The sequence below is a fragment of the Peromyscus maniculatus genome, chromosome 14 (genome assembly GCF_049852395.1).
Source record: "Peromyscus maniculatus bairdii isolate BWxNUB_F1_BW_parent chromosome 14, HU_Pman_BW_mat_3.1, whole genome shotgun sequence".
Taxonomy (NCBI): Eukaryota; Metazoa; Chordata; class Mammalia; order Rodentia; family Cricetidae; genus Peromyscus; species Peromyscus maniculatus.
Genome location: NC_134865.1, coordinates 63008379 through 63034721, shown reverse-complemented (window position 1 = coordinate 63034721; position 26343 = coordinate 63008379). Strand labels below are relative to the sequence as shown.

At 39.9% G+C, this 26343-nt stretch overlaps 1 protein-coding gene across 14 annotated transcripts in view; it reads left to right on the top strand.

Annotated features, from left to right (window-relative positions):
- Positions 1 to 26343, top strand: part of Cep128 (centrosomal protein 128) — a 355586-nt gene that overhangs the window by 24904 nt on the left and 304339 nt on the right. For all 14 annotated transcript variants that reach the window (XR_013044433.1, XR_013044434.1, XR_013044435.1 and 11 more), the window contains 4 exons: positions 9726 to 9852; positions 11263 to 11378; positions 18746 to 18837; positions 23465 to 23537. Coding sequence is in view for 10 of the 14 variants with exons in the window: in XM_016005823.3 (XP_015861309.1) it covers positions 9726 to 9852; positions 11263 to 11378; positions 18746 to 18837; positions 23465 to 23537 (408 nt within the window). In the remaining 4 variants the exon portion in view is untranslated. The remainder of the gene's footprint in view (positions 1 to 9725; positions 9853 to 11262; positions 11379 to 18745; positions 18838 to 23464; positions 23538 to 26343) is intronic.

Sequence of the window (26343 nt, the reverse complement as noted above, 5' to 3'; positions counted from 1 at the left end):
AAATTGGAACATGATTATTTACTAAAAAAAAAGGCCTACTTTGTTACACTGGTAATCCTTCTTATGGCAGCAGCTTGAGTTGAATATTGCTGAACTCTTTGGAGTGACAAGTTGAACTAACAGGTGTTGTTTCCAGCCACTCTTAAAAAACAGACCCGGGAGAGCAAGAGCCTTTCCTATGGCTCTCCCCTGGCCTGCTCTGGTTTCCCTCGCTGGCTTCCTTATCCTCTTGTTCTGTTCTGCAGCTGTTGGTATTGATTTTTCATTCTCACACATCCAAGGGTGATGGCACTAATTGCTTTATGTTGGAGCTACTCAGGGGAGCAGCAGTTTTCTTCTACTCCTTAGAAATTATCCAGAGAGGGAAGACAGGCAGCTGAGAGTTTCTCATGAATGGTTCTGATGGCTTCTTATTGACAGCTGATTGTAATATCAGATGCTATAAGTTATGTGTACTATGGCACCACATCATTTACCTGGGTCTTTTTACTTAGAATCTTCAAGTCCTCAAAGTATCTGGTAAAATGGTCCATCTTTTAAAAAAAGCCTAATTATTAAGTTGTGTGTGTGTATGTATGTGTGTAACTTGGTATGTGTTTGGGTGAACGTGTGTGTGTGTGTGTGTGTGTGTGTGTGTGTGTGTGTGTGTGTCTGTGTGTTTGTGTATAGGCCAGATGTCATCCTTTAGTGTTGGTCCTCAGGAACTGACTATCTTTTTGAGACAAGGTCTCTCACTAGGACCTGGGGCTCATAGATTATACTAGGCTGACTGACCAGTAAGTCTCCGGGATTGACCGTCTCCATCTCTCCTGGTTGAAATGTAGTTATGATAATTCCACCGTACTGTGGTTTCATGTGGGTGCTGGGAATTGGACTCAGTTTCTGATGCTCACATGGCAAGCACTTTAGCAGTGAAGCTGCTTCTCCATCCTTCCTGTTCCCGTCTTTTTAAAAATTACATTTTATTGGGACTGGAACAATAGCCCAGTGGTTATAAGAGTACTTGCTGCTCTTCCAGAGGACCTGAGTTCAGTTCTTAGCACACACAAGGCAGCTCAAAGCCATCTGTAACTGTAGTTGTAGCAGATCTAACGCCCCCTTCTGGCCTTTGTGGGCACTAGGCATGCACATGGAGCACATACCTACAGGGAAAACACTCATACCCATAAAATAAAAAGAAATAAATCTTAAAAAAAATTTACATTTTATTTCTTCACTGTGTGTGTGTGTGTGTGTGTGTGTGCGCATGCACACACATGCCTGCACATGCCTCTTAATATGTGTGTTGAAATCAGGACAAGTTGCAGGAATAGATCTTTCCCTTAACTGTGTAGGTTCCAGGGATGGACTTGGGCTATCAGGCTTGGGGACAAAGCGCTTTTACTGGCTGAGCCACCTCACCAGCCACTGGAACATGCCTTTTTACTCATATATGCTTTACAATAGAATAATATATTTTAGCCAGTAGTAGTTCAACCATTAAAAAATTTCACCAGGGTGAATATCCATTGCCTACTTGAATTAGCATTTTTCTTTTAAAATATAAAGAGACTTCTTAGAAAACAGAATTAACTCTTTTGCCTTAGGGAAGACAGGGGCTCTTATTATTAACTTTGATTTTATAAATGATTATTGTTAACCTGCAGTAAATGGATATGTAGTTTGTGTGTTTAAATATTTATTTGTTGTTATTTTAACTGTGTGAACATAATTTATCAATGGGTAAGGGGAACAGTTTGGAAATATGAATATCTGCTGTGATATTTTTTTCCCGAGTTAATTTCTCCTAACAAGGGAACTACAGTGAGTATTCATTTTGGTCTTTTAAAGCCTATGGATTGCTTAGGCTTTTTTCCCCTTAGAACATTCTGTATTTAACTATTGTTCCCTTGACTCTTTATCCTCTCCAACCCCAGGTTTATTTTTTATTTCACTTTAACTTTTTCTTGCCTATACTGACTTACAAAGTGTTGTGTTCTTTGCGTCCTTTTCACGTATGATGCACTTGGCTATTCAGCCCATCCACCCACTCCCGCCTTTGTCTTCTCTTCCCTTGACTCCGCTCTTTCCTCAAATAGCTTTTCTTCTATTTTCATGTCATTTAGTCCGTCCGAGTCAGGCTTAATTTGCTTTTCGTGGTGATCTCCATTTTCCTGCAAATGATATGCCTTCATTTTTCCTCATGGCTGGATAATATACTGCATTGCATGCATATGTGCGTGTGTGTACATATGCATTTGTGATATATATCACATGTTCTTGATCATCTGTTGGTAGGTGCTGGGCTGGTTCCATGCTTTGGCTGTCATCAGTAGTACAGATAATCGAGGCTGTGTAGGATCTCTGTAGCGAGGTGCCTTTGATTCCTTCATCCAACCATAAACTTAGTTCTTTGCTTATAACCTGTGAGGCCTCTGAAGACTCAAGCAGTGTTAGAGGATCATGAAGTCTCTGGTTCTAATGCAGGGACAGTACCTAACTTTCTATAGTTTTTTTTTTTTTTAGGGATTTCTCCATTACTTTAGGTTTTAAATATTATTGTCTTAACAATGCTATAAGAAATGCTGTTTATATTTTTTTTTTGTTATTTTTTGTTTTTTATTTTTTGAGGTAGGATTTCTCTGTGTAGCCCTGACTTTCCTAGAACTTGTTCTGTAGACCAGGTTGCCCTTGAACCTCCTGATCCTTCTGTATGCTCTGCCTCCCAAGTACTGGGATTAAAAGTGTGCACCACCACTGTCCATATATTTTCATGTTTAAGATAAAAGAACTGGGTCACAGAATGGTCATCGATTTGCCTATGTTTTTTTAAGTGATATAGTCAATGATAGGGTGCATTTTAGAACCTAGCATCAGGATTCAGTTACTCCTTTGAGTTGTCATGGTTATTCACATTTTCACAATGTTATAACCTTAAAGATTTATTTTTTATTTATGTGCATGTGACTGTGTCCATTGCTGAAGAGTCCAGAATGTGTTGGATCCCCTGGAGCTGGAGTTACAGGTGGTTGTGAGCTGTCCAACGTGGGTCCTGGGAGGTGAACTCCGGTTCTCTGTAAAAGCTGCATGTGCTCTTCTGTTGAGCTATCTCTCTGTGCTGTGACTTTATATTTCTGAAAATGAGGACCTTAAATTGAATGTTTGGAGGGTTATATGATCATACATTGAAGAAGTAGATTTTGGAGACGACTTGCACTTACATAAAATAAACCCAGCGTCAGAAAGTCATTATATCATGGGTGGCACAAGGCCCTTGAGAGCAAGATGGAACCCATACAGAATGGAGATGGGAAGAAGTCTGGAGCTGAGCCTAGAAAGCAGCAGTTCTCATCACTGCTTCAGCAGTGGGCCAGAGTCGGAGTCACCTGGTGCACCACTGGCTTTCCCCTTCACCAACAACATAGATCTTCACACTCCCTTCTTGTATGTGTTCTTGTTGGTGAACTTGTTTAGTTGTACAGTGTGCCTTGGACTTTTTGGGATACTGAAGCTCTTGACTCTGAGTTATTTCTCATGCTGTGAACTTCCTGTGAGCTCCGAGAATATTTTAGTCACAGAGAATGTGTTGAGAAGGTTTTGTTTCAATATTTAATGTGCAGATTTGGAACATGTTTTGCTTCTCGTATTGGAATATTTTAAGAACTTTGCAGCGGATTAGCTTCATCTTGCTTCTTCTAGAACTGTGTGTTACTGTTCCTGAGAGAACAAGGTGTCTTCTTGTGCTGATATAAAGACAGAACCTCCTGAAGGCTGAGTAGTCAATATACAATGTTAGTACTGCCTGCGGTAGAAATTTGGGCTGATGTTGAGGAGGCTAAAATAGTTAATAGTGGGTTATAAAAGTATAGTTCTTGTTTCAAACCAGCAGGTTAATTAAGTTCATTTTTAAGATAGAGATGGGATAAAGACTTAAAATCAAATTATAGCATGGAAACTTGCAGTAATAGGTAATTTTCTTCTAATAAGTCCTCTCATTAAAATTTTCCTTTGGGAATAATATGAAGTTGCTATCTGGTATGTGAATTCTCGAGAATGTTAAATAAAGTCCAAGTTTTTCTTTTTATGTAATGGGTTTCACTTGTCAAGAGTACCCGATGACACCAGAGAAGGTGGCTTAAGCCAGACATTGGCCACTTCTCATAGTCCAGGGTTGAAGGTCCCTGTCCTTTCCCTGGCTGATCTGCACTCATTCATTAGGTGCTTGAAGGTAAGAGCTGTCTAGTCTTTCAATAACTTTAAGTAATGGTGGTCTATGGCTAAGAAATTTAATTGGTTACATGCTGTTAAGTTCATTTTATCAATGTACTTCAGATTTTTGAATTAGGTTAGTTAATCTCTTGTTGAAAATTTTATCCTCAAGTTTCTTGTGAAGCTACTAGATGTGAAAATACTTTCTAACCCCCAGAGGAATGGTGGGCTTAGAGGGTAAAGGTGTTTGTCATGCAAATCTTACAGCCTGAGTTCAGTCCCTGGAACCCACATGGGAAAAAGAGAGACCCAACTCTAGAAAGTTGTCCCCTGCCATGAGCTCTCCACCACACATGTGTACTCACATGTTTTAAAAATGAAATAATGTGAAAAGAATTCTCTTGATGCTTATGGAAGAAATGTAGTCTTTGGAGCCAGAATTGAAATTGAATTCTGATTTTTTTCCTCTTTAGAAATTACCACAGTTACTTTGAACAAATTATTAAAATGTTTGGAGACTGAGTTTTATTATTTCAAAAATGAACACAATTATGCATACTTTATTATGCTAATATTTAAGTGCTCATAATGATTTTGGACATTTTCTAAACGTCTATTTGTAATTTCTTAAATTCATCTGAAAAATCACCATTATTAAGCATTTGCTAAACCCCTTTACAATTTCCTTTATTCTTGTGTGTGTGTGTGTGTGTGTGTGTGTGTGTGTGTGTGAAGGTAGGTGTGCACAGGCACAGCCCATGGCTAGAGTCAGAAGACAACTCTCAGGAGTCAGTTCTCTATTGCCACCTTGCAGCCAGTGCTCATGCTGAGCCATTTCTTCAGCCCCAGTATGAAGAGTTACAGCATTATTTTGTGGGATATTTGTACACGGTGCGATGATGTGTCATTGTGATTGGCTTAATAAGAAGCCGAATGGCCAATAGCTAGGCAGGAGAAATAGGCGGAACTTCTGGGAAAAAGAGGAACTTGAGATGAATCTAGGCACACACCGGGGAGATGCTACCGAGACATAGAGGGAGCCTCAAACATACAGATTGAAAGAAAGGCAAGCCACATGACAAAATATAGATTAATAAAAACAGGTTAAGTTATATAAGAACTAGTGGGATAAGTGTAAGCTAAGGTCAAGCTTTCAAAATTAATAATAAGTGTCTGTTGTTGTTGGAGATTGCGGTCCCAACAGGAAATAAAACTGTATTTGGTGCCCCATATTGAGCACTAAATGATGTTTTTCTTTTGGTTTAGTGGCTGTACATTAATCTACTGATATTTTAATTATTATCTATGGCCCCACAACCCCACAGTCAGTACCTCACTGACCACTCAGGCTGCCTGGGGCTTCTGGCCTCGAGACCCCAGCTCTTTTGTGCCCGCAATATTTAAGTTTAAGTTAAGTTTCTATCATTTTATTTGTCAATAAGACTTGGGAGGCAAAGGCTGGGGTGAAAGCTTGCTATCTCAGAGAAGTTGAATAGCAACTAGCTGACCTTGCTTTTTGGCTGGAGACACTGCAAGAGATGTGTCTCTTCCCTTGTCCCAGAACCAAAAGGAAGTACCACACTCAAGTTGCCCATTCTTTCCTTCTGGTGAATCTTCTCTATCCAAATTGCTGGTTTCTCGATGGCCAATTCCAGTCAGCTAGTCTCTTGCTGCATCCAAGCACAGCTGCTTGACAAAGATCCAGCAGAGCTGAGCCACATGATGGCTGTCATGCCACCTTTGGTTTTCATCTCTACCTGTTACATACTTGGGGCACTTTTAATATTTGTACAATTTGGGGATGTCGGATTAATGGAAAATTCCTTATGAATCATTTGTGCCTATCTTGAGGGAGATATCCTTATCTACTTGAAGGTCTTCCTTACCCCCGGAGGTTGTGACACATAAAGAAGCTAAAGGTCTCTTTATGAGGCTATGAGACATTCTTGAAACATCTGTCCCTCTACTTACACAGGAACAAGATATTCAAAACAAAGTAAAATTAAAAAAGGTCAACATGATTCAGTGGGCAAGAGGAATTGTACATAGTTCAGATTACAAGGCTCTTCCCACTCAGACAATTACATGGCATACAACTCTGTCCTACACAGAGACATATTGATGAGCAAAGTATAGAGTAGAAAGATGATAAAAGTATGAGATGTTAGGACCTCCCTCTCTTACAAGTTAACTCATGTGGAGCCACTACAATGTCATATGATCAAGGAACAACAGAATGCCAGGGTTAGACATATAGACAAATTCTATAAGGATATAAATGTGAACTGTAACTAGAGTTTTCCTGCCTTGCCCACAGTTAGGACAAATCTCTGTCACCCGCCAGTCCCACAGCTGCTCAGACCCAACCAAGTAAACACAGAGACTTCTATTGGTTACAAACTGTATGGCCATGACCTGCTTCTTGCTAACTGTTCTTCTAGCTTAAATTAATGATTTCCATTAAATCTATACTTTGCCACGTGGCTCGTGGCTTACCGGCATCTTCATATGCTGCTTGTCATGGCGGAGGTTGGCTGTGTCTCCCCCCACCTTCCTGTTGTCTCAATTCTCCTCTCTGTTAGTTCCACCTATACTTCCTGCCTGGGCACTGGCCAATCAGTGTTTTATTTATTGACCAATCAGAGCATTTGACATACAGACCGTCCCACAGCAGTCAACATTGATTGTAATAACTGCAGCTTTAGCCTGAGGATTTTTCCTGGGCATTCTGACCACTAAGAATTAATAATACACTGCTTGAGACATGGCAAAATGCCCAGGGTGGTTGAAGATTTTGTTTTGGTCTAGTGTCCTTGAAGCAACCAAAGCAACCAGTTTGAGCACAGACTGTCATATACCTGTAGATTCTCAAAAATTGGGTCATGGGGTTAATGAGTAAGAATGATAATTCTGTTTATTAATGATGTCAAAATTTGAGGGGAAATGATTGGAAATAACTCTTTTCTGTCATAGTTTATTAATAATGACTAAAAGATGAGCAAAAGGAAGTGAAACACATGTCCAAAAACAAAAATGATATGATCTATGTTTTGGAACATCATGAATGTATCCCTGCTAACTAAATTCTGTATTAATAAAGAAACACTTCTACACAGAGAAACCCTGTCTCGAAAAACCGAAAAAAAAAAAGAAAAAAAAAAAAAAAGGAAAAAAAAAAAAAGAAACACTCTAGCTGCTAGTCAGATAGGCTGTAAGATTCTCCCAACCGCCATAGCCTGGCTCACTTTTTCCCCCACCGGCTCTGAAGATCCTCTGCAGGACCCACCCACCACCGGGGATAGCTCCTGGCACCCACACATCAATAGTTTTTTATATTGGGAGACTGAGGGCAAAAATGGGTACAAGGAATTAATCATCAACTTTGGTTGGCAATCAATCATGGCAAGAAAGTCATGTCAGCTAATGTTAATTGGACTGCTTTGTTCCCTGACCTTAATGAGTTCCTCACTCAACCATGTGCCTTTCTAAAACTTTATATTGTCTTCTTGGGTTTTTCACCTCAGAGCTATTTAACAAAATATTTTAGTCTAACTTTAAGTTATTTTCAAAGCTTTGTTTCAGTTATGATGCACTCCAAAACCTGTGAACATACCTCCCAACATTAAGATTAGAAGAATTTAAACTACCTGGGCTATTGGGACTTGGTTGTTTTTCTTAATCATTAGTCTAAGCCACAGTCTTTGTGGCTCCTCAATAGAAACTCATGTGTTCTAGGTCTGTGACACTTCCTTGCTTTTTTTTTTTTTTAAATCATCAAAACTCTATTTAAACTAACATTATTATAATCAACTATATAGTACAGCTTAGGAAGGAATTCATCTTTGTAATCCACAGATGAAAATGCCCAGTAGAATAGGATGTTTCCATGAGATAAACACGCTACTTTACAGGCAGTGGGATCTCTCCATGCCCATTCACTCTGTGCCAGATACCAGAGAAAGATGGCAGCAGCAAACATGTAAAGGCACAGCAGAAGCAAAAGACAGTCTGGAGTCTGTGGTCATGGGGCCTTACCTATTTGAGATTCACCCATCGAACGTCAATTGCCACCTGTGGCTCCTCTGACATGGCCACCAGCAAGACCCTGTCTCAACCAAAACAAACCAAACCTTTATGAAGGAGAAGACAAGGGACAGGAGATGAGAGGGGAGCACAAAACCAGTGAATGACTGAGAATTCATAACACATGAAAGATATCAATTTATTCATTCTGTGATCTCTATGGGTTAAAAAGTAGATTAAAACAAATAGAACTCACAGACACATGGAAAAACAATGGAGAAGTTAAAGAGAAAACTTCTGAATGTTTTATCCAAGGATGGATAAAAATGTGGTTATCATGGGGTGTGTGGGGCTTCAGGAAGAAAGTAGCCTCAGTTGAAGGGAAAACACAGATGACTTAATATGAAGCAAAAAAGCCAGATTATTTTACAAAAACAATAGGAAGAAATGGCAGCTAACTTTGATTCAAGGAGTGTGTTCATATTAGGTTTAGCATAGTGTAAGGAGCTGAAATGAAAAACGATTTGTCTCCTATGTGATCTCGCTGTTTTGTTCATGCTTTCCCTGTGGCTGGGCTGGCTAGCTTCTGTATACCCGCCCAGGTTATTAAGTACTTATTTGTGCTGGCAATAAGGGCTGTTCTACCTTTTCACTCTGGCAGAGCTCAGGAAGTTTCTTCTCGATCAACTGTTTTGTTCTGACTTTGTTTTCAAAGAGCTAGAGATGGTTTGAGATGGATTCATGCATTATTCATGTTTGCATAAAGGTACCTAGCTTGAGCTGAGGTGTTCTAGAAATCAGGGTGGACAGATTTTTCCTCTTTGTTTTTTTTTCCCGGATGTTAGTTGAGGCTTCTTCTTAGGTCTACAACTGTTGGTTTGTCTGGATATTGTTCCCAGTGTTTAGCCAATTTTGTTCAATATACATAGCTATTTTAGTATTCTAAGTGTGCAAGCATGTGTGTATTAACACCAGTAGTCCATAGTACATGCTAGCATTTGTTCTCACACTCTCTGGGATGTGTCTTCTTTCATTAAATGGATGTGATGTTCTGATGCTGTTTGGTGGTACGCTTTGTTCTAGTAGCCTCAGTCTCTTCAATAACTGTTCCATGCCCACTCTTACATGCCTGGGGTTTCTGACCGAATGTTGAGAAGAATGCTTTTTCTTTTTCCTTAAAATGTGTTGGCTGGCCTTGTTATCTTTCTCCACAAATATGAGTTAATCATTTCAGTCTAGTTTGCAAGCCCTTAAATAAGGTGAATGTCTCCTTTCTGGCAATAGGGAGAGAGGATAAAGTAGTAATAGTTACTGTTATAAGCCAGACTATAGCATTTGTTCTCTAAATACTTACGTTTATTAGTTTTTCTATTTCATAATGTAACTCATTTCAAAATTCCTCTGATGGCCATGTTTTTCTCCTGGCAAGTCAGATATTTCAGGAGCCACTGTCAGATGTGTCTGTTGTGCTTAGGGGTTTCTTAAGAAGAGTAACTCTCCATCATCTTCCTCAGTTAAAGGGAGATTTGGAGCAGTCGATAAGCCAACTGCGGAGTCAGCGCTTACAGAGAAACTTGGGAGGGAGAAGTGCTTCTGTTACCAGCCTGAGTGCAAGTGATCTCGATGGTGGCATTGTGGCAGGTAAACCCCTCGTGTGGTCTAAAAGCCTTTTTTCCTTTTTAAATTTCAAAAATATTTCTGAAGTATATACTGAATGCATTTAATCTTTGGAGAAATACACAAGATTATAGATCTTATGGATTATATACTACACATACACAACACATGCAGTTGTTGGACAGTATAGTGCATTTTTTAAAAAGGGTCTTTGATAGTCTGGGTCTGTTAGTTTCCTCAGGCTGTGTAGACATGGAGCTTTACTCAACTAAGCCTGGATTTTCATTGCTGCCCAAGCTTCAAAACTAAGGCACAACTTAAAATCTACTTTGGTATGTTTTCTTTCTAATCTTGTCCTGGCATAGTTGTTTTTAAAATTTCTGATTATCAAATATGCTGTAACACATGTGGTGGGGATGTTGTTCTGTACACTGTGAATATGTGCTGCTCTGATTGGTTGATAAATAAAATGCTGATTGGCCAGTAGCCAGGCAGGAAGTATAGGTGGGATAAGCAGACAAGGAGAATTCAGGGAAGAAGGCTGAGTCAGGAGTCACAAGCCAGACACAGAGGAAGCAAGATGACAAGGCAGAACTGAGAAAAAGGTACCAAGCCACGTGGCAAAACATAGATAAGAATCATGGGTTAATTCAAATGTAAGAGCTAGTCAGTAATAAGCCTGAGCTAATGGCTGAGCAGTTATAATTAATATAAGCCTCTGTGTGTTTGCTTGGGAGACTCGAGTGGGAGAGATTTGTCCCAACCGTTGGCCAACTGAGACACAGAGAAACTTTCAGCTACATATATGTTAAAAGCAGTTGAGTGCCAGCTAGATGCCAATAATTATGTTAAAAATTATTAAACACTTTGTTTGCTATAATTAATCTCATATTTCCCTGTAGTGCTGAGAATCATGCTTGAATCACACAGAAGCATCTACAGTGATGGGAGTGATTTAGTTGGATAAACATTGGTACTCTGCATTGTGAATACTGCTATTACTCATAATGATTATAGTTGGACACTATCATTTATTTTTATGTAGTCTGTTTTTATTGATTGTTATGCACTGTTTTGGCTTTAGATTAATTGATGTGATATTTGCAAAGTTTGATCTTATTAGTGGGATATTATATTTTAGAGAGGAATAAGGATTTTAAGTATTTAATAATTATTTTTATGTAGGAGAAAATATGTTGCTGCTTTGGACAGTGTTAAAAATTGGACCTTTGGGCATGTTCTGTTTTCAGGCTAATTTTGTTGTTCATTTTACCCACTTTAAGAGTAATGTGATCTTTGGCTGCAGCATGTTACTTGGAAAGCCTAGGCTAAAGTAACTGTTATCTTCATGTCTGCTCTTCAGTATCAAGTGAAATTTTAGATTGTTCTCATGCACTGTTTTAATGCTCCTTTCTTCTTCTTTGCATTGAAAAGAGAGTCTTCGCTTTATACCTACCTCACCGCTGAAGGACTATGAGCCCCAGGGTATTAAACGAAACAGGTCCAGAACTGGGGTTCGGTTTGTTCGGGAGACAGACGACATGGCCCAGGTACTTTGTCACATTGGGTAGTTTATCTGTCACGTCCTCTATTTGTATATAAATGACTTCATGGGAATATCTTAACTAAGAATTTGATCATCAATAATTTTGCATAGATTTTTTCTTTTTAAGCCAAATATATTTTATATTCAATGTACAGATACTTTTTTTATTCTTTAAAATTGAGAGGAGTTCCCCAGTGCAGCAGACAAGTCCCAAATGTCCCTTTTCTGTTCCTTGTCTTTAGCAGCTGTTCCCACTAGGAAGAACATTTCTTACAATTTGTGAATGTATTTTCTGTGTACCAATCTGTATCATATGTTTTGGATTTTGTTGTGGAGCATTATATTTTGAAGATTTATAAAAGAGAGTTCTCAAAAAAAGAAAGAAATAGAAATGGCTAAGAAATATTTTAAAAAGTTCAACAACCTTAGCTGTCAGGGGAAATGCAAATTAAAACTGCTTTGAGATTTTTGCCTTATCACAGTCACAATGGCTAAGATCAGTGAAGCAAATGACAACAGATTCACAATATCCAGGAAGTTGAAACAATCTAGATGCCCATCAGTGGATGAATTGATAATGAAAATGTGGTGTGTGTAATAGTAGAATATTATTCATCCATTAAAAAAATTAAAAATTGAAATTCACAGGTAAATAGTTGGAATTGAAACAATCATTCTGAGTAAGATAACCCAGACCCATAAAGACAAATATTGTATATTCTTTGTCATATATTGATACTAGCTTTGAATCTTTAGATAAGTATGTTTGGATTGGAGTATATTTCTAGAAGTCAGGAAACTAGTAAGGGGCCATGTTGTAGTGAGTGGATCTCAAGTGAGGTAGGGGGATAGAATGCAGGTGATATGAAGTAGGAGAGGAAAATAGTGAAAAAGAAAGGGTTAAATGTGGTGGGTGTTAGGAAGGGTGGGTAGAAGAGAGTGTGGGGAAGGATATCTAATAGTGAACACATTTGAAGAAGCCATGTGGAAACCCACTACTAAAGAAGCTTCCTAAAAATATACATATACATACACACATACATGTACATACACACACATACATACATACATATATACACACATACATATATACATACATGCATACATACATACATACATACATATATACATAGGGAGTTCAAGGGGAATTACCCTATAATGGGGACAATGATTCTCCCAGATTCCATAGGCGATCAAATAAAAAATGCTAAGTGCCAGGTATGGGCTACCTCTTTTTGAGTTGTTGGTCAGTGATGTCCCATAATATCTGCCATCACCCCCAACCCAACATTACAGACTAGTACCATTTCTCTTGATTATTCTTGAGTATGGTCATGGAGAGATAAAAACTTCTGTATTCACACTAGCTGAGAAATGGAGAGTTAGTACTCATCTGGAAACTTCATCTCTACTGGTTAGCTTTTATAGTACTAGGACGTTCTGTATACAGTGCCAGAGGAGAAAAACAATCAGCAATCTTACCCAGCTGTGAACCTGGCCTGGCAGAATGACCCACTGGTACAACAGTGGCACCAGGGTCTGGAGTATTCAGACACTTTCCAGTTGGGTTTAAGTCAGTTCCACAAGATGGAAATCATGTCTGGCACCATACACTGAGCCAAAAACACATGACTGCCTAAGTCATAGGGAAGAACCTAATACTATTATTCTACTAAATGGACATAGAAAGAACCTGCCCGCCCTCCCTCCATCCTCCTGCACCAGGTCATACCCTTAAACCCATAGATTAAACCATCTTTCAACCCCCCCCCCCTTTTTTTTGTAGTAGTAGTAGATGGTGATGAATACAGAGACCCACAGATGGTCAATGTGCAGATAATGAGACTGGGACCCTCAGCTCTAAATGGGACCTCTATATTATACCCTCTCCTGCCAAGGCTCAGGGATCATTATGGAAGCAGTGGTGGACAGATTGTAAGAGCCTGGCGTAGTAGACATCTGCAGCACCATAGTGTTTGGCAGACATGACTGGGCCTTTACACACACGAATTCACGGCAGCTGTGACTATATTCTGAAGAACCATGCAAGGTCAAAGTCAGTCAAAATCCCAGCACAGAATGGGGAAAGGCTCACGAATTCCACTGTTGGCTATTGATAGCTATTGGCGTTGTGTGAGCTTTCATGACTGTGATCCCTGAGAGGCTACACACGCTCCAGGAGATAGTCCTACACCCATGCCCATGCAGCACTGTGTAGAGTCAGTAGGGTTCAAAACAGAGCACGTGGAGTTGGGAGGGACAAGCGTTGGGGGCACAGGGAAGGAATTGAGGGACTGGGAGTGGATTTGACTAGATACATTATAAACGAGCATGGAACTCTCAAACAATAAAAAGAATTAAAATTGAGTGTCTCACCTAATACTGCTGTGATGAAACACCATGACCAAAGACTTGGGCAGGAAAGGATTTATTTGACCTACAGGTTCATATCACTATTCATCACTGAAGGGAGTCAGGGCAGGAACTCCAACAGGGCAGGAATCTGGAGACAGGAGCTGATGCAGAGCATGGGGATGTGCTACTTACTGGTTTGTTTCTCATGGATTTCTCAGCCTACTTTCTTTTTTTTTTTTCTTTGTCATTATTATTTAAAATGTTTCTTTTACTAGTCTTTATTCATCTGGTAATTATTTATCTTTTTTTAAGTTTTTTTTTTTTTTAATTTTATTTTATTTTACTATACAATTCAGTTCTACATATCAGCCACGGATTCCCTTGTTCTCCCCCCTCCCACTCCCTCCCCTTCCCCCCAGCTCACCCCCCATTCCCACCTCCTCCAGGGCAAAGCCTCCCCCGTGGACCGAGCTCAACCTGGTAGACTCAGTCCAGGCAGGTCTAGTCCCCTCCTCCCAGGCTGAGCCAAGCGACCCTGCATAAGCCCCAGGTTTCAAACAGCCCACTCATGCAATGAGCAAAGATACCCCCACAATAGACTGCTGGCAATGGTCAAGAGACAGCCTAAACTGACCTACTCTGGTGATGGGATGGCCAAACACCCTAATTGTCATGCTAGAAACCCCATCCAATGACTGAGGGAACTGGATGCAGAGATCCACGGTGAGGCTCCAAGTGGAGCTCCAGGAGTCCAATTGGCGAGAAAGAGGAGGGTTTGTATGAGCGAGAATTGGTGAGACCAAGGTTGGATAAAGCACAGGGACAAATAGCCAAACGAATGGAAACACATGAACTATGAACCAATGGCTGAGGGGCCCCCAACTGGATCAGGCCCTCTGAATGGGTGAGACAGTCGATTGGCTTGATCTGTTTGGGAGGCATCCAGGCAATGGGACTGGGTCCTCAGTCTACTTTCTTATAGAAACTGGGTCACCAGCCTAGGTTTGGCACCACCCATATGGGCTGCACGCCCCCCCCCCCCCAATCAATCACTAAGTAAGAAAATGCCTTAGAGCCAGATATATGGAGGATTTTTTCAATTGAGGTTTGCTCCTTTCAGATAGCTTGAGTTTCTGTCAAGTTGACATAAAACTAGCCATAAAAAAACAGTTGAATTTAGTTGGATGTATTTTATTTTATTTTCTTTCATTTCCTGTGCAGGTGCTAAGTTAGCTTGCTAGGTTGAAACAGAGATGAGCAAACGTGTCAGGTAAACACATTAAAGGTAGCCTCTGGGGAGCCAAAATGTGTTGGTGTTGCTTTGAGGAAAGAAAACCCAGCACTTCTCTTGGGTTAATTTGACCAAAAGTAAGCCCATGTTTGAATCCTCCATTTCTCTACCTGTGTCTTCTGTCTGTCTGTAGTTTGTGATTTCTGGCCTGTCTGTAGTCTGTCTGTTCTATGTAACTGATGTGTACCCGTCACCTGCCCGTCCCTAACCAAGGGCTTTCCTCTGTATTTAGTGAACAGAACGGGAAAATTTATGTAGGAATGGGGGATACTTTACAGAACTCATTAACAGAGTTTTACAAGGGATTAAGTCACTGATTCAAATTGATCCCAACTGATCCCAAAGAAGTCAGTTCTGCAAAGTGCCATTACCAAGCAGTATGCTGTTTCCAGCATTTATGGTGGGTGTTTGTTGTGTAAGGTTGCTTTTGATCTGTTTTCTCTTTTCAACAAATGATTAACATACCTTCATACACAGCTACATACACACAGTGCATTGCTCTCTGGGTCAGGGATATGGAAGAATACATATGAAAGCTATAGATTACACGAGAAGTCCAAAGTAAGAAAGGTTGATTTTTATATTGTTCTCTCCAAGGCTGACTACATAGCAGGTGTGCTGGTTGGCTTTTGGGAAAAAGGGATCCTAATTGAGAAAATGCCTCCGTAAGATTGGCCTATAGGCAAGTTTGTATTAACAGTTGATGTGGGAGAGCCCCACTCACTGTGGGCAGTGCCATCCCTGGGCAGGTGGTCCCAGAGGGTATAAGAAAGTAGGCTGAACAAGTCACGAGGAGCAAGCCAGTGGGCAGCATCCTTCATGACCTCTGAATTGGCTGCAGTCATGGCCTGATTTCCTTTGGACAATGGACCAAAAGGTGAAATAAGCTCTCCCTTTTGGTCATGGCAATAGAAACCCTAATTAAAACAGAAAGCTATCAGGTTTAGTCTTAAGTGTCCTCACGGTGTGTTATTAAATCAGCTGTGAGGCCTAGCAAATATTCCAGTCTTTTTGAATGTGAGAGATATTTCCATAAAAGAATGTCACCACATTTGTATGGTTGATTACATTTTTTTTTCTAATATTGGTATTGTTCTGATTGTTGAATAATTGATGGAACTACTTTATGTTAAGTAAGAAAGTTGAAAATGTATTCCCCAAAGAGTTTTGAAGTATTCTAATAGTTTCTATGAATATATTTCTTCCTCTGCTTCTTCTTTTTCTTTCTTTATTATATATATAGTGTTCATCCTGCATATGTTCCTAAAGGCTAGAAGAGGGTACCAGATCTCATTACAGATGGTTGTGAGCCACTGTGTGGTTACTGGGAATTGAACTCAGGACCTCTGGAAGAGCAGCCAGTGCTCTTAACCTCTGAGCCATCTCTCCACCCCCTTCCTCTGCTTCTTAAAGGCTTCTTCTTTTCTTGGTTTTCTTTTTGCAGAGATGAATTTTTCACTTGTTTTCTTAGGTAGCTGAATTAATTAGAAAAGGGTGGGAACAATGTCTCATTTTGGCATCTTTGTTTTGACAGTTTCAGGAGTAGGTGCTCAAAGGCTGTTTCAGGAAATTCACCTGTGGCTGTTGCTTTCTTCAGCATAATGTAAAACAGACTCAGATGCATTAGGAAACACCTTGTAGGAATCTTCCCATGACTGTATTATTTTTTAAGTATAACTTGCTAATAGACTGTAGGATTGAACCATACAGAGGATTCTTTTGACATTACTCATTCGTTTTTCATTTTCTGCACTTCATTTCTGTTTTTTGGGCCAGTGCTTATACTTAGAATCAGTAATGAGCAAAACCCTCTCCTTTTCATTGAGTTTATATTCCGGATGGGGTAGGTAGCTAGGTATTCATCTAGTTCACATTAGTGCACTATAATGTGAACTAAGAAGCATGCTGTCATGGAAAGAAGTACAAGTCATGGGGTGAGGGTGCAGTAGACATGTGACCTACCTAAAGGCTGATTGAATGAACATCTGGAAATGGATGGAGTCATCTGAGAGGGGACAGTTAGCTTGGCAAGAGCAAGACAGCACCTAGGGGTGCTGTAAGGCAGTCCACGGGCTGAAAGATGTACAAGGGCTGATGGTCAGTAGTCAGTGTGGACACATGAACTAGGATAGTGTTATGTTCAGGTGGGAACTGATGGCTATTCGCGTTAGGATATGTGGAGTTGGAGAGAAAGAAGTGATTTTAAAGCTATGAAATGGATAAAATTGATAGGGTTTGAAGGTTAGATTAACTGCATGGGGAAGGCAGGAATCCTCAGAATCTGTTTTAAAGATTGGGATTTGTGGCTTCCTGATGGCAAAGCTAAGTGGATTCTGTTGTTCATCTGTAATCCCTTTTTTCTCCAGATGACCTTTGGCTCTTCTTAACTGTGCGTTTTTTAGGCCCCAGGAAAGGCTGTGCTATGTTTACATGGTTTTCTCCCATGGTAGGTTGTCATATGCTTATTTCCCAGTAGGTGGCCAGCACTGATTAGTTGTTCAGTGAGCATTGTTGAAGTGGGTATTTCTTGTTTTGGTAAATCTTTTTAATTTAAAATGATTTTTATTATAAACTATATGACACATATACATACAAAGTATATATATTTATGGCTAATGCACAATAGATTGAATGCCATGTATTCACCACCTAGGACAAGACATAGACTGTTTTACACTCCTAAGTAGGCTCCTCCTTTCAGGAATGGTATACCCAGGCCTGACTTTAGACACACTAAAAAAAAAGAAAAAAAGAAAAAAAAGAAAAAATTAAAAAAATTTATGTGTGTGTGTGGTTTTTGTTTACATGTATGTCTGTGCAACACGTGTACTTGGTACCCACAGAGGTCAAAAGAAGATATCTGATCTTCTGGAACTGGAATTACAGATGGTTGTGAGTCATTATATGGTTGTTTGAAATACAACCTGTTTCCTGTGGAGGAGCAGCCAATGCTCTCAGCTGCTGAGGCATCTCTCCTGCCCTATCCCGACTTACATTCATTATTTCTGTTTTTTAAAAAAAACCTTGGCTATGTTTTATTGCTTGTTGCCTGCCTGTAAACTACATAAATTGAATGCTATCATACATCATTATGTTTTGCCATCTAGCCTTGCTGATGTGCAGTGGTTTTGATGACGTGTGCACTGCTGTATGATCCTCTCAAATAATGCATATGAAATATTATGTTCTGCTCTGTGGGGTTGAATTTTGCATTCTTGTTAGGAGTACTGTGGCTCCATGCTTTCTTGTACATGGTTGCTCATGTGTTGGCAATGGTGTCTTGGCATGTGATACTGACCAGGCATGTGGGCCGATGTGGTAAAGAGTTCTTGTACCACAGCATGTTCATTTGCTTTTGGTTGGTTCTGCACTCCAGTGGCATGGTTGACAGCGATGACAGAACGTGCAGTTCAGAAATACTTGTCATCTTCAGGTCACACAAAGGGGGTGAAATTGCTGTGCTGGGGAGAGTTTGGCCACTGTTAGGCTTCTCTGTGAAAGACTTGTGTCTTAATGACAAGTATCTATTGATTATTAATGACGATACAGAATTTGGTTCTTTTTGTGGAAGAGAGCTCTTCCTTTGGTCGATTCATTCATCCATCCATCCATCCATCCATCCATCCATCCATCCATCCACTTATTTGTTTGTTTGTTTGTTTATTTATTTATTTGTGGAAAAGCTAGCAGAACCCTAAGTGGCTAAATTTGCTTTGCTTTCATAGCTGCATGCATTTCATCAGTCCCTCCGAGACCTCAGCAGTGAACAAGTTCGGCTTGGAGATGATTTCAACAAGGAGATTTCCAGAAGAAGCCGGTAAAATGGCGACAGGGTTTTCCTGGGAGGCGTGGATTATCAAAAGAATAAATTCATTTCCTCAATGACTTGTTTACATAGATTAAGAAAATGATGTTGTGCTTTTATATGAGTATGTTAAGATTTATTTTTTTTATGTGTTTATATGCACGTGTGAATGTGTGTTCCTGTATGTGCAGATGCATGTGCATGTGTGTGCAAATGGAGGCTGTAGCTCAAACTTGAGTATTCTTAGGAGCCATTGGCCTTAATTTTTATTTATTTGTATGCGTATATGCACTATGTATGTGGACATGTGTGTGTGAGTGTCTGGAGGCCAGTTGAGGTGTCTGATCTTCTGGAGCTAGAGTTACAGGCAGTTGTTAGTTGCCTGGTCTTTTGAAAGAGCAGCAAATGCTGTTAACCACTGGACTATCTCTTCATCCCTGTACCATATTTTTTTTTGAGATAGGGTCTCTCGCCGAGGCAGGTGCTCATTGATTAGGATATCTGGCTAGCAATTTCTATGGGTTTTCCTATCGTTACCTACCAAGTGCTTGGATAACAAGCACATCACCACACCCAGCTTTTTACATGGGTGCTTGAGAGTGAACGCAGGTCCTCATGGTTGTGTGACAAACATCTTAGCAACTGAGCTATGTCCTCAGTCTCTAGTATTTATTAACAACACAACTCAAAGCCTTTTAAATTTATATAGCTTATCATGACTCATTGATTTTTTGCTGCAGTAAGTTCAAACTCTAGCTGTCAAATATATCAAGTATAGTCTGTACAAGTTGCCTGCTTTTAGAAGAGGAAGACAGGAAAGTTAGGAGTAAATTCTAGATTTCTAAAAACACCTTTACTTAATAGAATGTTGATATCATGGTGAGATACATTATGAGAGACATTAGTAAAGAAGATGCACTTAGATATTTCAGGGAGAGAGAGGAGACAGACAGACAGACGTAGAGGTAGAGACTGGCCAGTTTGTTTACTGACTCTTAGCAGTTCAGGGAGAAAAATAGAACATGCATCTTGTCTGTGTGTAGACCCAAGCCATTTAGAATCTGATACCTTAGTTTAGTTGACTTGCGACCTTTGAAAGCCTGTGGTTAAAGAGCCTGCAGTTAAACTGCAAACTTTGGCTGGTTTTGGAGTGTTCCCAAAAGCCGTCACAAAATATAAAATAATATACAAATTCCTCACTCTTTCATTTTCTTCATCAACGGTAACAAGTGCTTTACTTGGAAGGTCATTTTTTTGTTTATTAAAGAAGTTTTTATATTTTCTCGAGAGTTAGCTTCTAGGGCTGTTGAGAAGGCACATTGCATAAAGATGACCTGAGTTCTGTCCCCAGGATCTACATGGTGAAAGGAGTGAACCAACTTCCACAAGTTGTCCTCTGACGTCCACATGCATGTGTTTCCACCCCTAATAGATAAAGAAGAAGTAAAGTCTCTATACATCAAAGGTTAGGGAGGGAGAAAAGTCAGGTGAAATTCCAGTTCTATGTTTATTTGCATATTCTGCCTAAATTCTGTTATGTACGAGTTCAGTGAGTACGGCTGTCAGCTGTATCAAGTATAGTCTGGACATCTTTCCTGATTTTGGAAGAGGAGGGCAGGAAAGTTCGGGCTAGAAACAAGACTCTGCCGTCATTAGTGTTATTAGTACTGCCGGTAATAAGAAACACTCGTGGTGTTTACCCTAAGCTGTCAGTTTTTTTTTTTTTTTTTTTTTTTTTTTTTTTTTTTTTTTTTGCAACAGCTATGGCATAGTCATTATTTTCTCCATTTAATGGAGGAGAAAATGGGCATAGTGAGATAAAGTCAGTTTGTTGGCTGGAGATGGAAAATGAGAAATGCAGGGTCAGACTTGAAATCTGGGCAGTAAGGTCCCAGAGCCTCTGTCCTTTACCACACACATACGCTGAGGTTCAAGATCGTTTTCACATGTAGCTGATGTGGAAGATCATTTTCACATGTAGCTGATGTGGATGGAGCTACCGAATTGTGAGCTTAATTACTGGGAAGACAGAGAACTTAATGCTTGTATTTCTTTTGACAAGGTGATAAAATTGACAGAAAGCATTGCTTTAGTCTGGAATGATTTTTCTGTGTGGACTTTCTCCATTTGGAGCAAGTGTCAATGAAGGGCTGGGTGCATGACTTTGGGGACTGTTGTCTTGGGGGGAGGTCCTGGAGCAGATGTACAGATGGGCTGGGGCACTGGTTATGTGGTCCCCAGTAAACGCAGCGCTGTCCTGCGGCTCTTCTGACCTAGAAACTGCACCATTTGGGAAGTGCCTGTCATTTGGAGGCACAGGTGAGGCAGGGAAACTTTCTCTACTCTCGAGTAGAAATCAGATTTATTTATTTCTATTTAAATTTGTGAAATGAGATGACATTGAATTGTAGAGGAGTAAAATTGAACACTTTGCCTGTACCAGTAATTGTATTCCTGTTTCTAAATATACTGGATATGTTTCTAAACATATTGGATAGGAAATAATTTGATTCAGAAGTGTTGGTATTCCCATTTAATTACTTATTTATTTTTTTCTTTTTCTTTTTTGAGACAGGGTCTTACTGTGTAGCTCTGTAGATCAGGCTGGTCTTGAACTCACAGAGACCCACCTGCCTCTGCCTCTCAAGTGCTGGAGTTAAAGGCATGCACCATCACATCTGGCTTAATTTTTTTGTTTTTTGACTTTTCAAAACTATATTGACTTATGAAAACACAGAGAAATGAGCTTTTAAACTGGGTGCCCTCTGGAGAACAGATTTGAAAAGTGTGAAATAGAAGTCTGTTGCTTTAGTGTGTCAGAACTGGTGATGGCTTGTCCAGAGAGAAGTCAGGAGAGTGAGGACAGGGGTCTGTTTCAGAACGCATTATTGGAGGCCGGAGAGTGAGGATTTGGTAACAGAGTGTAGATGAAGGATGTATAACAAGGGTAACTCACAGATTTCTACTTGAGAAGCTAGTAAACAACAATTCTCCCTTATGATTCCAGAAAGGTTGGTTGAGGGAGCTGAGGGTAGAAATCAAGAGGTTTCCTTGGTTTGTTAGGTTTGATATTCCTGTGAGACATCCAAGAAGAAATGTAAAATAGCCAGTCCTTAGGTAACGGATGCCATAAAGAGAAAAACTACAGAGAAGCATCAGGGGCAGAGCTGAGTACCAGAGAGGTCAGATATTTAGGAGTCTTGTCTATGATGTGGACCTGGCTTAAAGGTCAGATGATGAGAACTGGGAAACCCAGGAGAGAATGGGAATCTCCAAATCAAGAGGGAGGTAAAAAGAACATACTTTTTCAGAGATTCACAGCTCAGAAAACTTAGCTTTTAGGATACTTCTCTCTGAGAAATTATCTAAATATAAATTATATAAATATAGTAATAACTACGAGAAAGATACAAATTAGAAGAAGTAGTGGATATTGTGAAATACAGCAGTCAAAAGGTGTCTTCTGAGATTACCAGGCTATTACAGCAGTGTTGGGTGTGCTGGGTTAATATTACAGAGACAGTTGCTTTCCTTTAGACCAGCCACAGGTAATTATAAAGTTAAAACATGAAGCAAAAGAAGAAATAGTAAAGCTATCCTGATAACCCAGTGTTAATAACCCCCAAATGACAGCCACAGACCAAGCCTGCAGTTCAGTCAAGTAAGAGTAAGAAAGTAAGTGGCCTTTGAGAAGAATGTTGCCAAGGGGAAGGGACTAGATTATGTGCATATGGATAGTTCATTCAGGAAGGGGGATATCAGTGGACATGGTGAATACCACCAAATGATGTAGAATTAGGGGGAAATAAAAGCCCCAGAGTGACATCCAAGCATGAGACTGATTGAAATATGTGTGATAGAAGGCAAGTACAAGAGCCTCCGTCTGTAAGTGTGAAGGTCACCCTGTGTAACACATACCTGTGTGTGAAATCACACAGGTAACCGGTAGCAATCAATATTCCCAGTATTGCCGAGGAGTCAGTGAGCTAGATACTTCACAACAAGGAGTCAGTGGATAGTCTTTGAAAATGATGGTGGCAACAAGTGAAAGGGTTATGAATGGAGAAGGTGTTGGGGTGCGAGTCGGGAGTGCATCCAAAGGGAGTAGAGATGGGAGGAAGGCCTTTCCTTGCAAGTCTTTTGGAGTACAAGAGTGCTGCTGTCACTAATTTGATGCACTAACAAGGATGGAGTTTGTGTATCTCAAACAGGTTATAACATCGAGTTTTATTTTCCCTTTGTTTTTCTAGAACTCGTTTTTTTGTTTCTTCCTAATTTGAGACTGAGGGCTTACAGTGATGATGCTCAAAGTTGGGGCCCCAGGTTCACAGCTTTAGCATTTTGTAGGAATTTGCAGAAATGCACAGTCTTGGGCCCTATCCCTGAGTTGCTAATTCTGATATTTCGTGGGTAGGGCCTCTTTGAAATGTTTTAACGCACACTCGAGGAGACTTCAGTTGAGAATTATAGAATAACAATTACTGTGAGGGGTGGGAGTTTAGCTCAGTAGTAAAGCACTTGCCTAGGAAGTACTTTGGTTTGCTTTGGTTCCCAGCTCAAAACAATGCTGACATCAACAAAAACCACTATACCTTTAAACAATTTGGTTAGCTTGAAACCTATTTCTTTCTTTGCTTAGGTCGGATGCTGAAACAAAAAGGGTTTTGGAAGAATTGACTGAGAAGCTTAATGAAGCCCAGAAACAAGATGTGGTGAGGAGTCCTTCTTTATAAAGTTTTGTTTCATAAGCTGTGAGTGGTGGTGCATACTTGCAGTTCCAGCCCTTTGCAGGCTGAGGCAGAGGATGCCAAGTTTGAAGCCAGCTTGGGTAATGTAGATGGTTCTAGACTAGTCTGAATGCGTAGCAAGACACTGTTGCCCCCCTCAGAAGAATATCCAAAAAACGAAACCAAACTCCCAAACCAAAGTTTTCTTCCACTTGTAGATAAATGGAAGAGTGGGGGCCAGTGGTCAGACTAATGATACTGAGCGGAGTAACTTTTTGGGTACAATATGCCATTTTGTCAATGGATGTTCTTGTACCAATATGAAATGTTCGTGCATTTAATGAATTTAAGTTTGAAATCTCATAATAGTAGTAGATAACAGGTATAACTAATTTCTAAATTTTGAAATTGTAGAATTTTTAAAGAATATTTGAAAGCTATTTTACAGTTATGATCAGTGGTTCTCTAAGTTTTTATTAAGTATTTGAGAGGTGCACCTGCTTCGTTTGGAGGCTGTGGAGCATTCACTGTTAGGTGTGTTCAGACTATCTCCATGACTCTATAGTCATGGGGGCTGTGGGTCATCATTGTTTGCTCTGATAATTAGTCATCCTTGTCCATGTGACTAGATTTAGAAGCTCCTGAAGATGGGTGAGGCACACACTGGTGAGCTTGTGAGGGCTGTTCTGGTTATCTGCAGGGAGATATCTTCCCTGAATGTGTGAGAGAGCACATAATAGGCTTGGGTCTAGACAAAATGTAAGGGGAGAAAGGAGAAAGCCAGCTAAGTTCTAGCAAACGTGAAAATCCCTCTGCTTGAAACTGGTCTGTCAGGTCTTTTGTAACAGTGACAAGAAATGTAATGAATATACTATTTATTGAATATAGTGATGTTTAAAAGTTTCCTAATGACCAAGTTTTATTGTTCATGTATTTATTTTTATCAAATCTTTATCCTTGAGTCTAGTCCAGCCTGGACTATATATTGAGACTCAGCTTCAAAACATTACACTGTAAACAAATAATATTTTTACCCTCATTCGGGTTTTCTTTTTTCTTTCTTTCTTTCTTTTTTTTTTTTGAGAAAAATATTAATAGAAAGTTTCACTAAAGTGTTAACAAACTTGTCACAACTCCAGGAGCAGTGTTTCCACTTCCCACATGTTGTTTTTCCAAGATAAGTCAAGAGAATTTTTTCTCCTAAATATTTTATTCAAATTTAACTTCCTAGTTTAAGCAGACTATATTTCTTCAGTGAATTGTGTTATAGTTCTCCACAGGCAGGTGGAGTACATCCTGGAGTTTGAATGTTTGAATGTGGCTGCATGTGTCAAGAGATGGATGTCCTCTGTCTTCAAAGAGATGACCCAGTGGCTGCTGTAGAGAAATGTGCCCATTTCAGAAACAGGAAAACTTTGCTTTATCGCCCACCTTTCCTCTGTGCTATTTATGTCTTTGGGAAGAGCCATAGGAAAATGAAGACTTAATATTTATCTTCTGGGGAAGTCAACAGACTCTTTCCCATTAAGACTGGGGAGTGGGTAGGTGACCAGGGTGGGGGATGCTTACATTGTCACATGAAGTCCTAGATGTTTTTCCCAGGTGTATCAGTTTCACCATCAGTTTAAATTTTATCAATTTGAAATGTTTAAAACATCAAGTATTTCAATCATCTGCCATTTCTGGGGCTGGCGAGATAGCTCAGTGGGTATACACCCTTGCCATGAAAGCTTGAGTTCCATCCCCAGAACCTTCTGAGACAGAGAGAACCTCCTCTGGAAGGTTGTCTTCTGACATCCACAGGTGGACTGGGGCGTGTTCATGGACACACACACTCACACACACATACACATCAATAATAATAATAATAATATAATAACAATAATAAGAAATGATACTCTATTAAAAGAGGTCTCTTTCTGGTTTGAACATACTGACTTTCTAGTTAACTGAATAGTTACGTGACAAGAAAGTCTAAGACGTTGTCTGATTGACACATTAGCTAAGTGTGAGCTGAGTGTAGACATTTATAATGTGACTTTATAGCTTTCTTCAACTTACAAAATGATGATTCAGTTCTTATGAATTCTAGAATAGAGCCTGTCACTTTGCCATGCTCTTTAAGGTTTTTAAAAATCGTAGTTAAAATGAACATCTAGAAAGCTCCATGTGCCATTGTGTGTTTTGATGAGTTCCCACAGCTAAACATCCTTCTTCTACCACCCAGATCTGAACATGGCACATTCGCAGCATCCTTAGAGAGCTCCTTATTGTCCGTCCCCGCCCCCATCCCTTAGCTCTTTCTAGGGTCCCTGCTGTTTGGACTTTCCATGCTGTAAGTTAACATTTCCGTTTATGCACTCTTACCTAAGCGGAATATTCAGGGCATGCTTTATTGTGTCGGACTCTTTTTGCTGTTTGTTGTGATTGTGCTGGTTATGGGCGTTGTTTCAGGGTCTTGCCCTGTGTACTTGTTTCATTACTGCATGGATATATTGTAATTTATTTTAACATCCCATGATAAACACAAGTTATTTCAGAATCTGGGCTCTTATGAGTCAATTCAGCTTTCACAGCTATTGTTACTTTCTTGTGCATGTACATGCATCTCTGATGGTACATACATGACACGGAGTGCATTCATTAGGTGCTTTCAAGTTTAGTAGACACTAGCACAGTACATTGAGCTCTGAGCTGGATGCACTGACTCACCGCCATGGACAGTCTGGGAATTTGTGGAGCTCTTTGTACTTCCTGGCACTTGCAGCTCTGCCATCTTTTAACTAGTATG